Source organism: Cuculus canorus, chromosome 14 (assembly GCF_017976375.1).
Source record: "Cuculus canorus isolate bCucCan1 chromosome 14, bCucCan1.pri, whole genome shotgun sequence".
In the NCBI taxonomy this organism is placed as follows: Eukaryota; Metazoa; Chordata; class Aves; order Cuculiformes; family Cuculidae; genus Cuculus; species Cuculus canorus.
Genome location: NC_071414.1, coordinates 4,786,277 through 4,802,302, shown reverse-complemented (window position 1 = coordinate 4,802,302; position 16,026 = coordinate 4,786,277). Strand labels below are relative to the sequence as shown.

At 37.8% G+C, this 16,026-nt stretch overlaps 1 protein-coding gene across 1 annotated transcript in view; it reads right to left on the bottom strand.

The window, feature by feature from the left end:
• SLIT3 (slit guidance ligand 3) overlaps positions 1–16,026 on the bottom strand; it is a 518,194-nt gene that overhangs the window by 452,477 nt on the left and 49,691 nt on the right. The window contains exon 4 of the mRNA XM_009570808.2: positions 15,305–15,376. Within this exon, the coding sequence (XP_009569103.2) occupies positions 15,305–15,376 (72 nt within the window). The remainder of the gene's footprint in view (positions 1–15,304; positions 15,377–16,026) is intronic.

The following is a 16,026-nucleotide window of genomic DNA, read 5'->3' as shown; positions in this document are numbered from 1 at the left end:
CAGGGCTATGAGGTGACTCCAGTCTATGAACACGTAAAATGAGGAGCCACTAGATAATGTTAAATGGTTTTACTCAACTCACAAACTGACTTTGTCTTTTACTACAAGTTTTTAAACAGAAAATCATTTAAGATCTTCCATATTTTCTTCAAAAATAAACCCTTCTAAAATTCAAGTACTTGTACCGCATCCTTAACAATTACTTCCCATGTCACTTATCACTGACACATCAGTCCAAGCATAGATCAGCTCTTCAGCTGATTAGCTGAGCTCATTAAACTAATGAGTTAATCTGCATGACACAAACGTTAGGATTTTGGAATATTTTTGATTATTTTGTACACACATGGTTCCCACATGAACTCTAGGAATGTTTTTGGCAGAAAAAGCACTACTTGGGGAAAAAAAACTCAACTCTTTTAACACAGGCATTTCAGTATGCAATTCAGTAACTAGTAACTAAGTATGCAATCCATCGCTATTAGATTAATTGATTATCGTGTAAGAAACAGTGATACATTTAAAAGCTAGAGCTTTACCACCAGTTTCAAAATACACACACTGGCAACAACATCTTTATCTCCAAAACGCCAAGGAATATACTTTATATTTTTCAATAAGCACATGTGATATTAAATATTACAGACTCAACAATATTTGTCTCCACAGGGTCACCTCAGCTCTGCCACTTCATTATCTCATTTAATATATTCGAGCCTATTTGAAATCATTCACCTTTTACTTTGCTTCACAATCCCACTTGTGACATAGGCATAATTTGGTAGTAGCTTTAAACTGAAACTCAGTGTAATCTAGTAAACTTTAAGATAACATCTCATTTTACCCATCCTTTTGAAATAGCTGGGATTTCAATGTAATTTAAACAGACTACTGACATGGTAGTGATGTTACCTTAGAGGCTGTTTGGAAATACATTTGAAAATTACATGAAGATCATCAGATTAGGATCATAAAGACTAATTTAATGCCAGTTAAATTCAAAACCCGTGTTCTTGGACATTGTAAGTAAGAGAACAATTTGCCCTTCTTTATCATTAAATTCTGAAAATCTTGGCAGACCGAGGAACGCATATTCTGGAAAAAAATACAAACAAGCGTTCTACTTTGTTTAATGAAAATCCAAAGTTACTCGAAGCACTGCAGAATGACATTATTGATATAGCCATGAGTTCCCAGACTGTAGCCAGGAACTGAAATGGTCTGGTAGACAACTTGTAGCTGCCATCTTCACCACAAGACAGGCTACTAATGGTATGAGCAGTACCATTCCCAAACAACTGAGGAGTCTCAAAACTCTTCCTCCTATATGAGGCAGGAAAATACGGCTCTTCCAGAAAAAAATACTGGAAATGTCTGCTCCCATGGGAATGCTTCAAACCCACATGCCAGGTCCACTCAGGTCTCAGGAAGAAACTGAGGACACGATATGAGCTGTCAATGCTCGCTCATTTTCTTTCTATTTTATTACTTTCTAGGAGGCACTGGGCAGCACCTACATGTGTGTGTTCTATAACAATCCTAACAGCCTATAACGTGAGTCATTCTGGGTTTGCAAGGTGGTTTATCAGGGCACCATCGGGTCACACTCAGGAAACAGATATAGCAAATAATTGTCCCGCAATGAATGTTACCACTTAAAATGTAGAACTACTGAACACCAAGGCATATCCTACCTCTGAAAAGGATACCAAAGCCAACATCACAAGCAGATTTGAACAGCACAATGTAGGACAAGAGGAAACTGAAAACTCCTTTCTTTAGCAGCAGTTCATCAATTCTGGCTCCTGCTGAGTTCCAAATTTTGTGGGAGTTGTGAACCCTCATCTCACACTCCCTCAGGATCCTGATGATGAGTGCACGCTTGCACCACTTAGGCACAGCATCTTCCAGCACCCACAGAAATCCTGTCTGCTATATTTACATCTTTAATTCCGAATAGGAAGAGAGAAGAAAAAAAATTTCCCCTCCACACAATCTAGTATCCCATTCACAGTAACTCCTAAACCTTGAAGCAGCTAAAAGCTTCCAAACAGCAGCATTAGATACTCTAGATAACATACTTAACCACAGCATATTTCAGGTTGTAGGGGTGGAGGTCATATCATTCAGCTTCCCACTCCAAGTACAGGCAGCTTCAAAGTTACATGAGGTTAATATGCTCCATTCTTCCTTAAATAACCGCAAGAAAAGTCTTTTGCTATGAGAGAAACAAATGAGCTTGACAATGTAATACTAAATATGAAATCCTTAAAAAATGGGCACAAGATCAGGGAAAAAAACCCAACCAACCCAGGGACTGCTGATTCAAGATAAGCCACGGCCTCTATTTCTAAAATTATTTCCCACAACCTGTACACATGAAACCAGTTCCATTCCATGGAAAATAACTCAAAAAAATTAGTCAAGTATCTTAACTGTTACATAAATCAAAAACCGCAGTTTGTAGTTGTACGGAAGTATTGTCACTCGCTATTTAACTCAACTGAAACATTCAGCACACGCACCAACAGCTCCAGGATTCTTAGCATTCCCCCAGCATTTGAACACTCACTGGGAATTGGAAGAGCTTGCATTACTAAGAATATCTGGAACTTTCACAGATAAAAATTTGCTTCCCCACAGTTTCTAACTTCTTCATCCTTTCAGGTCACCTTACTTAAGGGAGTTGGCCAGGCTAAAAGCCTAAAAAACCACCTGCTTTGGTATTCCTCCTTCCAAACTGACATCCAAACACTGGTGTACACACAAAGATGAATGCTATATAAACTCTCTACTAACTGAACTTCTTTCTCATTGTCAAGACAAAGTTACAGGATTGTGCTAGAACTCTAAGTCCTCACTTTCCCAGATATCTTGGTATGCTCAATGTGCTTTAAAGGAAGGGAAGTATTTTTCCCCTTTTTTTGCCCAGGGCAGTGGTGGAGTCTCCATCCCTTCAGGTGTTCAAAAAGTGTGTAGACATGGCACTTTGGGACATGGTTTAGCAGGCACAGTAGTGTTAGCTCACAGTTGGCTTGGATTATCTTAGAGGTCTTGTGACAATCTTATTCATTCTATGACTTTGATTTCATTTTTTTCAAAGGAAAGATTCTATAAAGTGAATTAAAAAATATTTTAAAAAACCAGACTGGTAACAAATAATTCTCCACTACTAATGACGTATAATTTACACCGTCTGTAAAATTCTATTTATTGACACAGACGATTTACAAACTTAAACTACCGAGTTTCAAATAATCTACCTCTTATTTTTGCAAAGCTCATTGTCAGACACGAGGGCTGTTTGTAAGTCACTGCTATCCACAGGCCAGACAACCTAGGGATTGGTTCTTTGTTCATGCAGTTATTTAACACGCAACGAAATTGGTTTACCTCATTAGGTAGGAGCTGCAATAAGCTCCAGCTGCAAGAGAGTGAGGTGGTCCTCATTTTTACAAAAGCAAGGCCATTGGGGAAAAAGAGTAACAAGCAGTGAAGAAAAATAATTCCCTTTAAGTGACTGAAATACCGGTTTTCAAGACAAAATAGCGAAAAACTTGAGGCCAGTAAAAAGGAACACTATTTTCTTTTGAAGCTCACCACCAACTGGGCCAAGTGGCACGTTGCATTCCCCAAGCTTATGTGAAATTTGTCTCCTGTCATGTTAGGAAAAAATATCACATTATTGCTATGGTCCCTCTGGAGCACGTAATTACCAATGCATATAAGTTACACTTTATCAAAACACTTAGCCTTCAAAGTCAAAACTAAACAGTCTATACCTGAGCAATGTTAGTCTAATTCTGTTCTCATTATGGGAAAGACTGGTAGAAATGGAAATGCTGTACCACACACATGCATTTCCCAGTCCCATAACTAATACCAAAAAAAGAATGATGGAGCTTCACTGGGTAGTAATTGGTTTAGGCGAGTTGCCTTCTGGGCAACAGTCCTGCCCAGGCATGGATGTACCACCACGTCCTCTTCATAAACTCATTGAAATGACATTGCTACATTTATGTGTTTTATTGCAGCCAATCCAACTGCAATGTAAAATCCTGGGACTGCTATTTCAAGTGTAGTCATTGGAAGTCATAAGTATTTAATATATGGATGGTATGAGTACAAGTGACTCAAGAAAAAAAGCAGAAATCCCATTCTAATACTTTTAAAGATGCAGTTACTATGTGCATACACTAATTGTAGAAAACCCCTTTAAGGCTTGGAGGCTGATAACATTGGAGTGCCCTCAGCAACCTTCCTCGCTTCCAGCAATACAGAAAACAAATCAAGGTAGGACTGACCCAGTGATGATTATCAGAACTAACACAACAGGGAGTTCTATTAAAGTGATGGTGTGTGGGAAACAAAACCATTCTCTCAACAAAATAAATTAACTGTATAAGCATAGACTTTGGATTCATATTGGATGTTTCATTTTTCAACATCCTTCCCCTCACAGTTCATTAAGCACTGGCACTGTATCTTGCATGTAAACCACTCGGAAGACTAAACTATACATTTTTTGATATATCAATAGGAATGAAGTAAAACCATATCAGATGTCTACTGAAGAAAATCCTTCATAGATACATGTCTAGTAACAGCCCATCAAGGACTTTAACAGAGCAAAGCAAAAGGCAGGTACTTCATTCCAAGTATGCTTTGTTCAATTTTCTCAACACGATTTGCATTTTCATTGTAGAAAATCTCAAACTTAAATTGCGGCAATTATCGTATATCTGAATAATCTCACTAAGTTCCAAAGCATTATGTGAGGGAAACACTAAAAATCAGCTCCTGGACTTCTTAAAAACACAAGGTGTTCTAAGCCTTTGTTTTCAGAACGTTACATTGAGTTAAGAAATAGGAGCAGCTCAAAGGCACACCTTGTATGACACCCTTTTCAGTCAGAAGAGTAAGAAGATGATAATCCACCCTTGCTGATCTGTTCTTGTAGCGCTATAGCAGTAATGACTTACACGACTTACTTTGTTTCATAAATAGTTTCTAATCTTTTAAGTTTTACAAGGTAGACTGCACTTGGGACATGAAACTGCATCAGACTCTACATCAAATTCCTCCTGGTTCAGCTCCACGTTGACCCTTGTGACAGGAACACATACGCCTCAGGCTACAATCTCATGGCTTTTCTCAACTCATTTGAATCATAATGAAATACTGGATCTTTTATGACCGTATTTCAAATGTAGCAGTTGTGCATTTAAAAGTAACACCAGTATTCATTTTGGTGACCTTTAAGCATGTGAAATACTTTAAACAGGCATGCCCTAATACCCCTGTGAAATATACTGAAGAGTTCCAGAAAGCCTAACTTAAGCTTCCCATTGTACACACTGCAGATTTCAAGCCTGAAAACAAATGAGAATTAAAATGAAGGGTTTGGTGTTGCATCATTTTACCCACAACAAACTTAACTCACGAGGTACTCTGAGTACACAATAAATTTCCACAGGTAAAACTGAGTTCTGCAGCTGTGAAACGGGAAACAGTAGAGCTAGATGCCAGAAAACTGGTGACTGGAAAGAGCGTTTTGTTCTGAAGTCGTCAATCAAAATCAAGACTTCACGTGCAGTGCTTATAACACAACTCTTGTTCGTAACTCCTGGACAACAATCATCTCCCCTATTTCTACTATCCACTTGTACACCAACGGAAACTCTCATTATTTACAGTGTATTTCCAAAGTAGACAAATTACCAGAGGTTGAGTGTGAGATGGCCAGAGCACAAATCCCTGTGTAGAATCCTAAGCATGTGACTTCTCAGAGTTTCTTGGCGGTTTTATATATTGTGGTTACTGAGGAAAATTTTATATTATTATATTTTTAAGGGCTTACAGAAGACAATGAATGCAAACTCATCTTTAACCTCAGGGTGACAGTCTATTACGGAAAGCACAGGAAATATTTACATTAGCTTTATTATATTTTTCCTATGACACAGATGAGATGTCTGTGCTTCAGTTCACCAGTTCAATCTGTTCCTACCTTCATCTTGCGTTAGGAAATTACCTCAAATGTGAAAATAATGCTAAACACTCCTATTCCAATCTCCTGTGAAGTTATAAGTTATATTTATTCCGCATTTTCTCCTGGTTACAGAAATGAAAATTTACAAGTCAATTTGCCGCTGCTCATTCTGACTGGGGCCAGGACTCCAGAAGCTCTGGACCATTTACTCCACTGTGCATTCGGCTCCTTTCAACCTACTGCAGATGGGAAAAGGGTAAAAACACCCACACGTCAATTAACCAATTAAAGGTAAGTTGTTAAAGAAGAAAAACAATATCTATATAGCACTAAATTATGTGCAAGCACACCGTGACTTGCTAACACTTTCAGACAGGTTCTAGTAGCGACGCCAGAGAGACACGTAACCAAAGCAAATGCAGTAAATCTGAGTGAGCAACCCTGAGCACGCACAGTCCCACCAGCAGGATCATTGAGTTTCCAGAAAAGGAACTGCCTATAAACCATCAGGGCAGGATAACTACAGTAATAATATACTTGCAGATATAACCTAACTACTCTCTGACTGCAACCTACACTTCTATTCAGTCCTCTGTCGAGCCTAACAAAAGCAGCCCATGGCTTCCACGGGCACAGCTGCTCCGTAGAGCCCACCGGCACCAGCGGAACCAGTACACAACACTGTTGGGAACTATAACACTGGAACTGGTGGTAACAGAAGTAAAAAAAGCAAAGTTCTGAACGCTAATGTAAGAAAAGAGTAAGTCAATAAAGGCCCACCCACAATTCCTGTATTTTGAGAGCTCTGTAATGGCTCTGTCATGTGAAAGCCATCGTAACAAGAAGCTGAGTCACTGTGTTTTCCCCCTCGGTTTTAAGTTGTCACTCTAAACACAGAAGACAAAACTTGTTAAAAAGGATGCCTCTCAAAATTGGCAGAGCATACACGACCACCCTCAGAAACCACATCTCCAGCTTTCTAGGTGATGACTAACCACGGAGTCCTCTGCTGCAAATCCCTTCAAGCAGCAACAGAATTTGTGAAAGTCCAGAAAAATCTAATTTTGCTAAACATCTCCAGGACGTTCTCAAATATCCTGGTTGTGGAGAAAAGAACAAACTCTGATGCGAGTTAATGACTAAAGGGATACAGTGACTACATACTGAATTTTATCAACATTTCTTATTCAACACTAAAATTAAGAAGACTTTTGAGAAGCATCAGGCAGCCTTGTTGATGGAAAGTCCCGGGCTGGACTTAGCAAGTTTACAAGGCTACTATCGGTGTTAGTAAAATAAACTAAGCATTCTCCAGTTAAGGATTGTGTTGAGCAAACAATAACAGTATAATTTTTAATTTGTTATCTCCAAGACATGCAATTTAGAACATGTTTGACAGCGCAGTAAAAAAACCCCTAGATCCAGGAAAACTGACACCCAGCAACATGGTTAAGGCTCCACATTGGGAGCCTCCTGATTTCTTGAGCTGAACATCAACCAAAAGAGCCTGCTGCCCTTTCAAGAGCATAAGAAAAAATAGCAAACATGAAAGGCAGCAGTTACTCAGCACACAGAGTAACACAGCTTCTTTCCAGAGCTGACTTATGCGTTATATGTGTGTGGTATTTCTTCTGGAAATGTATAATCCTTTGCCACAACCAACCTTAAATAGCTTAGCACTAAGATGACTTGATCACAAAAGTCGGCAATGGATGCTTTCTTAGATGAAAGATGCCACTAAAACCCAGAAGTAATTTTCACAAAGAGCGCCCTTTCTTCTCCAGTCCAAGCTATTGCCCCTAAGAGGGAAAAACACATATGCAAAGGGTAATTTTAAATAACAAATTTCACTCAGGGGAAAAAGGAGCATTAGGGAGGGACCCTTCTGGCTTTTTGACATGTCTTCATTTGTTTTCTAGTCTCACAATAAAAAACAAATCTTTTATTCATATTTTTAAGTCCATTTCCTGCACTAATTTAGACAGGAAAATCCTTAGACTCCAAATAAAACTGGTGTATTCGTATTAAAAAAAAAAATGCTACATACATTATTTACAACTAGAGCCAAGAAGAAGATATAAAGTGACTTCAGCTTGATAAATGGTGTAAGTGTCATCCAGCTATCTGCAGCACAAGCCTCTGACCTAATGCACATCTTTCTCAAACCAGAAGTGCACCCTAGAGACCAGCAAACACTTACTGTAATTATTTACTGTCCTCTAAAAAGACCTGCTGTGATCTATACACAGTAAAACTACAATTATTGGATGAGGATAAAACCACAAAAACACACTGTTACAGCCCATGCTATTTTGTCATGGCAACACCATAACTCAAACTCATGTAACAATTGAATTGTCAGGATCCTGTTTTAACACGAAATGATAATGGAGCTCTAAGTCAGCAATCCAGGGGAACTTTCTTTCCACAAAGAGAACAAACAGAAAAATAGAAAGGACACTAAGAAAATTTATGAACTGGTTGCTTTTCCAAACACAGCTTCTGATGACATCTATGAGATTAAAGACTCCAAAGGCGATCAGCAGTCACCGTTTGATACTTCGAGGTTGCTAAGAATCAGGCTGGAAAGGACAGTTTACAAGTGACAGGTCTAGTAAGGCTTTCAGCAGCAAATTCTTGGCAAGTCCTACACATGTGAAACAACCTCCTAGCTACAATAAACATCTTGGCTGTAAATGCACTCAACAGCAAGCAGGCACGGTGAAATCAAACACACTGCGCTTGTCAAATCCAAACCAGGAGTCACGGACTCAAGCGGGCTGACCGCAGGCACAGTGGGCAGCAGAGGGACGTTAATATTGCACAGTCAATCTAGAAGTGAAGCACACCTTGATGTATATGTTAAACAAGATCAGCTTTGTAAGTGAAGCAGTAACTAATAGTTCCAGCTCTTCCTACTAAAAAGTAACTAATGAAATTACTTACACAAAGACTAAAATCATAAGGAAGCAAACAAATCAAGGGAAGACTGGCAAATAAAACATGCAAAAATAAAACTAATAGCAACTATGATCAACAATTAAACAGACTACATAAATTAATTAGACATTGAAAACCTCTCACTAAAATTGCTTTTAAATAAGCACATCCACACAATAATACATGTCTCACTGGCATCTTCAAAGCAGATCAACTGCAGAATAAACCATCATTTCTAGGCAGTTTTAATGTAGTTTTAACACCCAGCTCAAGGAGAAAAACTGGGCAATGAATGTATTCAAGCCAGCAAAAATAATAAACCTTTGCCTGAAGTCTTTAAAAACATTTGCTATGTTTTGTGCATACTTGCACTTTTTTGTTTCTAATCTACCTTTAAAAAATACCAAGAACAGAAGTCAAACATAGTCATTTTTTACTGGTGCTTCTACAGGTATCATACTTAGATTTACTTATTTGCCCATTTTACAGGGGTGTACACACCTTATTAGCCATTAATAGGCATTTATTGCATACTAAACTAGAAAACTTCAGATGATCTAAAGCAAGGCATAGCTGAGCTTACAAAAAGCAGGACAGAATCATACCAGTATAAATTCTACACAAAATAGGGGGTACATATTCTTCTCATTTCAGGAAGAAAACATTTTAAAAGTAAATTAAATACAATCAGATAAAACACAACTTAAATTTCATTACAAATGACAGTGCAACACAAGTTAAAGTTCCATATTGCACCCTTGTTCATCCTTCCAAAACAGGCAGTTCTATGGAACTAAAAAAATTATTATCAAAACCTTACATTTTCATAACTAAAGTTGCACGACCTACACAGAAGTTATTTGGCACGACAAGGGTGGACTTAGCACTGGTACCAAGCAGGCTGCCCAAAGAAGCTGTGCAACCACCGCTCCTGCAGATATTTGAAAGCCATCACGACATCAGCAGCAGTCTGCTGTAGGTGATCCCACCTGAGCAGGGGGTTGGTTGGACAAGACAGCTTCCAGCAGTGCCTTCCAGACTCAACCATACTGTGATATTCTTTGAACTGAGTACTGCCTCTTTTTAAGGCTCCTCATGGAACTTGTACAGTATGCTACAGGTACCTACCCGCCCCTATCACACATCCATCATGGTCACCGTTATGAATATTCCATTGTACAATAAATTCAATAGTTCAGCCACGCTGACAAATCTCATTGAGCTACAAATACTTAGACAATGTTAACAACAAGCAACAAGTAGTACAATGGCTATTTCTGATACTAAGAGGCTGTCTCATTTTATTAAAACAAATATTTGTCTACAACATCTCCATTACGTTGATCATCCTGCTTGAATCTCATTTGGAGATAACTACAGATGGATACAATAAAATACTGGGACATCAATAACTAAAAAGGTTGAAAAACTTGAGATTTAACGGGTATCACATACGCAGTCATGACCCAGTTTTGTCTCAGAGTTCAGGATCCCAGAGCTCTGCTCTCACACAAAGATGTTCAGCTTCACTCTGAATTCTACATCCTGATACTATACTAAGAAAGTAAACTATTTCATTTCAAAGTCTAATGGATACTTCCACTATTCTGATACCTTTGATATCAAATTTCAGTATCTTCACTTTTCCATAGCCTGGTTTGTTTTGTCAAGTGACAACTAAAAGTCCATTAGAAGTGAATAGACCCAACAAATGCTCCATGGCTATAAATTTGGTGGACATAACTCTCACTGCAAAATTTGAGGTTACAGCCTCTTTAAGTGTTTTTTCCATCCACACAAAAGAACTTTACATTGACTACTTAACAGTTGGCTTTGGGTATGGAGTTCCAACAATGAAACAATATTATTACATATTGGGGTGCTCAGGGAAGGGATGTATTCTCCTTTTGTTCTGTTTTTAAAGATATTTAAGTATCCCATGGACCACTAGCATACTTGGCCTTTAGTGAAAAGCAGATGCATTTTATACACCAGCAGTGTACACAAAGGAAACTCAGTATTCAAGCATAGACAAAGCTCTGTTTACGAATGTCTCCAATACATTTCACAAGTTGTTTTGGGTAATAGAAAATAATTACTTCAGGTTCAAAACCTGGTTTTATAGCTGTCAAATAAAATATTTTGGTTTAACAGACTTTTTCTTTGCATTTAATCACTTGTATTAAGATTCACATTACCTTTTTCTTTACAGCTAGATATGAGAAAATAATATCTGAAACTATACAAAAAAAACCCAAACCTTTCAATTTCCATTTATTAAAATAAAGTGCCTTTTCCTTGATTCAGTTCTCTCATTAGAACAGGTTGCAGATTTAATCATTAGAAACTGAATCATTTATCCCAGATAAAGCATCTACGAAGCTTTAAAAAGTAGGAAATCAAGGCAAGACAGCAATGGCAAACATTTCCACTACAGAACCCAATCAAGGGTTCACTCACCATCCAACTTAAACTTAAAACTCTTATCTAAACTAAAGCAAACAAAATCCACAAGTCTCAAAGCCACTCTTTCTAGAAGAAAAGGCTCAAAGCCTTATGAGAAACTCATTTTGTGGGACGTTTCACATTCCACCTAAGGTTTATTCCCCTATATATATATTTCTGCTTCTAATATCAACCAGATGTGACAACGAAGCCTAAGCAGCACTGCAAAATACGCACGGATATCCTGAGGCTCAGCATTTCAGGAAAGAGTTGGAGAAAAAAGGCAAAGGTACCTGGAGCGAAGTGACTGATTGAGGAAGTAGTTATAATCTGAGAAGCATTATAAATTAAATTTTACTAGTTATTAGGAAGACTGCATGTCAGTGAAAATGCACAGTGCCCTGACACAAGCACGTTATGGTGACAAACGAGGAAACCATCAGGGACAACAGCACAGCTCTCCTGAACTATGCAACCAGCACACATATGGAAAGACTACAACTCAACATCACCGAACAGGTTTGTTCTCTAGCTTTTTAAGCACAACATGAACATTCTACATCTCAATTTCCAATAGCAACAAGACTGAAGAAACTCCGCTGATATGAACTACATTATAAACTTTGTTCATTTAGTGAATTCACAGGCAGATTTTAACCCAGCCAACAGAACACTGAGAGAAGCCTTCACATCTGTTTTGCAACCTTGAACTATGCCTGAAACATGAACAGGACTTCCCTGAAAGCCTCTAGCACATTAAAACCCTGCATGTTTAAGCAAGTAAGTCACTTCATCTCCACCAGATTCTATTATGCTAATAAATATGCCCAACTTTTACTCTATTATCAAATTATCAAACCTAAAATGTCAGCTTTGAGGTTAGTTTTATATTTAAAAAAAGATAAATCTGAGTCTGGACTTCCATTAACAAAGTCGCTCACTGCTATTGTTCACCGCGTGGCTGCTAAAGAAAGGAGCTGCAAGAATCACTACTGGTTTCATCTGTCTATGTGGACAAGACTACAGGAACTTCATTTTCAATTAATAAAATCACCTTTTTAATTTTGGTCATACAGCACAGCAATATTTAGTCCCTGAAACTCTCAATTTTGGACTTTCTAGTTTATCAGGATTATAACTATTAAAACAGAATAAAATAACTGATTTATAGTTTAGCAGCCCAGAACCAACAGTTCAAAAATATGGCAGCAAAAAGAATCCACCTATATTACGGAAAATAGAAATTAGTATCAGTACTACCTACATTTTTTCGTGTTCATTTTAATTCACTCATCGTAAATCCCACAGAACGTACAAGCCCCATGTATCACTCCATCTTATCCAGTTTTGCTACACTTCTTTCATTCTCTTTCATCACTTTCTCAGCTATGCTTTCTTCTTGAAAGGCTCACTCAGAGCAGCTGCAGGAGAGGAATGCAAGTACCGCACCTCGTCACTGAAGCGTTTCACCCAGAACGCCAGTTGTGAACAAAGTAGACCGGCACTGCTGGACATAAGACAAGTCATAAGAAAAGTGAGAAGGAACAGCTCTGAAACCCACCAGCAGTAAGACCAAGACAGTAACTCAAAAAAAAAATAAAGTAACCTTCTTAGACATGTATTTTTATTTTTCCTCACAGCGTATATATGTGTGTGCCTGCATTTTTACTAATTCTAGTAAGTAGCAAACTTCATTTTATCCCAGCACTGAAAAATATACAACCAAACAGCTTTTGAAATCCTAACAGTTCACTTAGCTAAGATTTATGTACATAAAACAGACACTATATTTATGTAACACTTGCATCTTCCAAAGACAAAGCAAGTTTCTACTGACAAACAGTGCGAAAGTGATCTATCTACAGCACTATTAAACAGTAAGCAAGACTTTGAACGAATGTCAGTGAAAGAAGACAAATGTTTCAACGGCATCCGTCGGGAGGCATTGGGGAATACAGCATTCATATTAATCATTCTATTTTATGTAATTTTATTTCAAGCTTTATATTCTAAAACCAAAATTATTACCCTCACTGTTAAGGACTATAAGGTATCATGATTACATGATCTACTAAAAAAAATGCACTCTCTGGTATTGAAAAGCCTCAATTACTTTCACATATTTTCTTTGTGCAAGACTCTTTAAGACAGATGGACACAACTTCCCACCACACGCAATCTCCCCTCCAACCACAAATTATCAGAAAGTTCCTTTCAGTTTAAGGATAGCCATGTGCAACACAGCCTCTCACGGAAGAGGTTTCAACATGTTAAACTGGAATTCGTGTTAGTGGATACGTGTCAATCCCATACTGTTTTATCTTGAAAGCATCACCATTTCTTAGACAACCAACCCACATGATGCAACCCTCCTATGAAATAAATACAATTGGCAATTTGTGGAGACCAGATAATGCTATCTGCAAGTAAGCACCAGCTTATACCCCAGACTGAAGAGGAGTTCCAAGAAAGAAAACTCCAAAAACATGCAAAAAACATGAGAAACTATAACCAAATCACTCAACCCTGGCAAATCCATTGAGCAAATATTTTCTGGTGCATTCACAAACTGCTAGAAAGCTTGCAACAATAAGTCTAACAATGATGTTTCAAGCAGATTTTGAGATTAAAACACAGCAACCTTTTGTAATTATTTACATTTACATATACAGGGTTTTTTTTTTAGTCTCCAGAAAAACGTAATTCACTTGTAGAGATTTCATGAGCAAGTTCAGACAACAGCAAAGTTCATTACAGAAATGCTCCAAAGCTATATCTGTACCACTCGCTGCACAACACTTTGCCTGCTTTTAAAATATCAACAAAGACCCTATTTTTTTTCAAATAGTCAGCTAATTTCAAAATTGATACTTATCATTGCCACATGCTCTGTATCTCCATAGAAAGATTAAAAGTAATGCACTGCCCTAGTAGTTTAAAACAACTCTAACAACCCCACATGGATGTGGCAAGTTGTCAGCAATCCCATCGTAACTTTGCAATTTCACCAGCCAAATCACAAATCCTACTCATTGGTCTTCCATATGTAAACTCAAGCATAAAATACAGTTTGACCAGGCAGCACATCTTTCAGAAAGACAGGCTGGATCATGAGTTAAACTCTGGCACGATCTAGAAAGTGATTTCAAACAGCTTTTGACTATTCCTTTACAAAGGCAGATGACTCTCTTCTTGATAGTACCTGTGCAGCATCTGCTCAACCACATTATTTCTATTCACTCCTCTTAAAAAATACATTTTATGGATCATCATGCTAACACCAGTTTCTCTCTCCCTCCCTCCACCAAAAACCAAAATTTCCCAAGCCCATATTAGTCTTCTCTTGCTGTTCAAACTGGTCTTGATGCCATCTAAACATCTTAAAATGTAGTTTTTACATTACAAGGAGATGAATGATTGTTTACCTCTCCATATTCCCTCACGTTTCTGCATGACAAGGCAGTAGCCATCGCTTCTACTGGTCTGCCTGGCAATGTCTTCACTTAGTTAAAAAAATAATTTTTAAAAGTAAAGAAGTTAAAACAATCTGTATTATGTCAACACACTGATTTTTTAATACAAATATGCAATCTCTCTTTGTGGTCATCCAGACTAAATTGGATATGGCAAGTTCCCACTTTTCATGGGTTCTAAACTCTACACCGAGTTGAAAACAATTCACCTTGAAGTCATCACGGTGAAGGAATGAGGAACAGAAAAGCTTTGTGTTTCTTCTTCCCTCTGATATTTGTGCTCTACTGAATTCCAACTACTCACATGCAAACATAATGCATTATCTTCAGAACGCTTACTATTTAGAAGTTTTAATATCACAAATATCAAACCCATCACCACGTTCAAAACACGAACACGCAAATCTGTATAATAAGGGACATACACCAGGAACACAAACCAGATGATACTCACAGTCTAGTTAACTTCTGTGTGTTCTGAAAAAGCAGCTCTGGAAGAACTTGCAATTTATTCTTGTTCAGACGCCTAAACAGGTACAATGAGAATAAAAAGAATTAGATTGTTTTCCAGTTTAAGAAGCTTATTCTACTATGCACAAGCACATGAAACTCCCATTGCATTAAACCTCATTGCATAAAGCAATCCTTGGATTCCTTTAACCATGTGAAATTTCACACCTTTATACTAGATTTAACTTAATCCTAATTTTGTTTAATTTCAGGTTGACAGCAACGTGCTACTCAATCCTCATCAAGTTTATGTTTTCAGTTAAGCACGCTGACATTCTAGAACAGTTGATCTACTTAGCAGGATTAAATACAATGAAATAAATTATTTATGACAGTACGGGTCTTGGCACTCCTCAGTTCCATCCTTGTTCATCAAGGCTACTACTAGTTCTCAAGAGACACTCAACGCGTTGAACTTACTTTTTGATCAGAATGGAAAATACTGCCAGTGAAGTGTCCACATAGTTGTTTAATGTTTATTACTATGTCCGATCGCCATTTCAGCTCTCGCAACGTACACGCAATTAGCCACTGTTAAACCAAGGCCATCTGACTCACCTCAAAGCAATTTCCAAGGAATATGTTTTAAGAATATTTTTATCTGTACTTGCAAGGATTTCACAAATGCTGAGCTTACTGTTTTAAGCAACAGAAACTAAGCAAAAT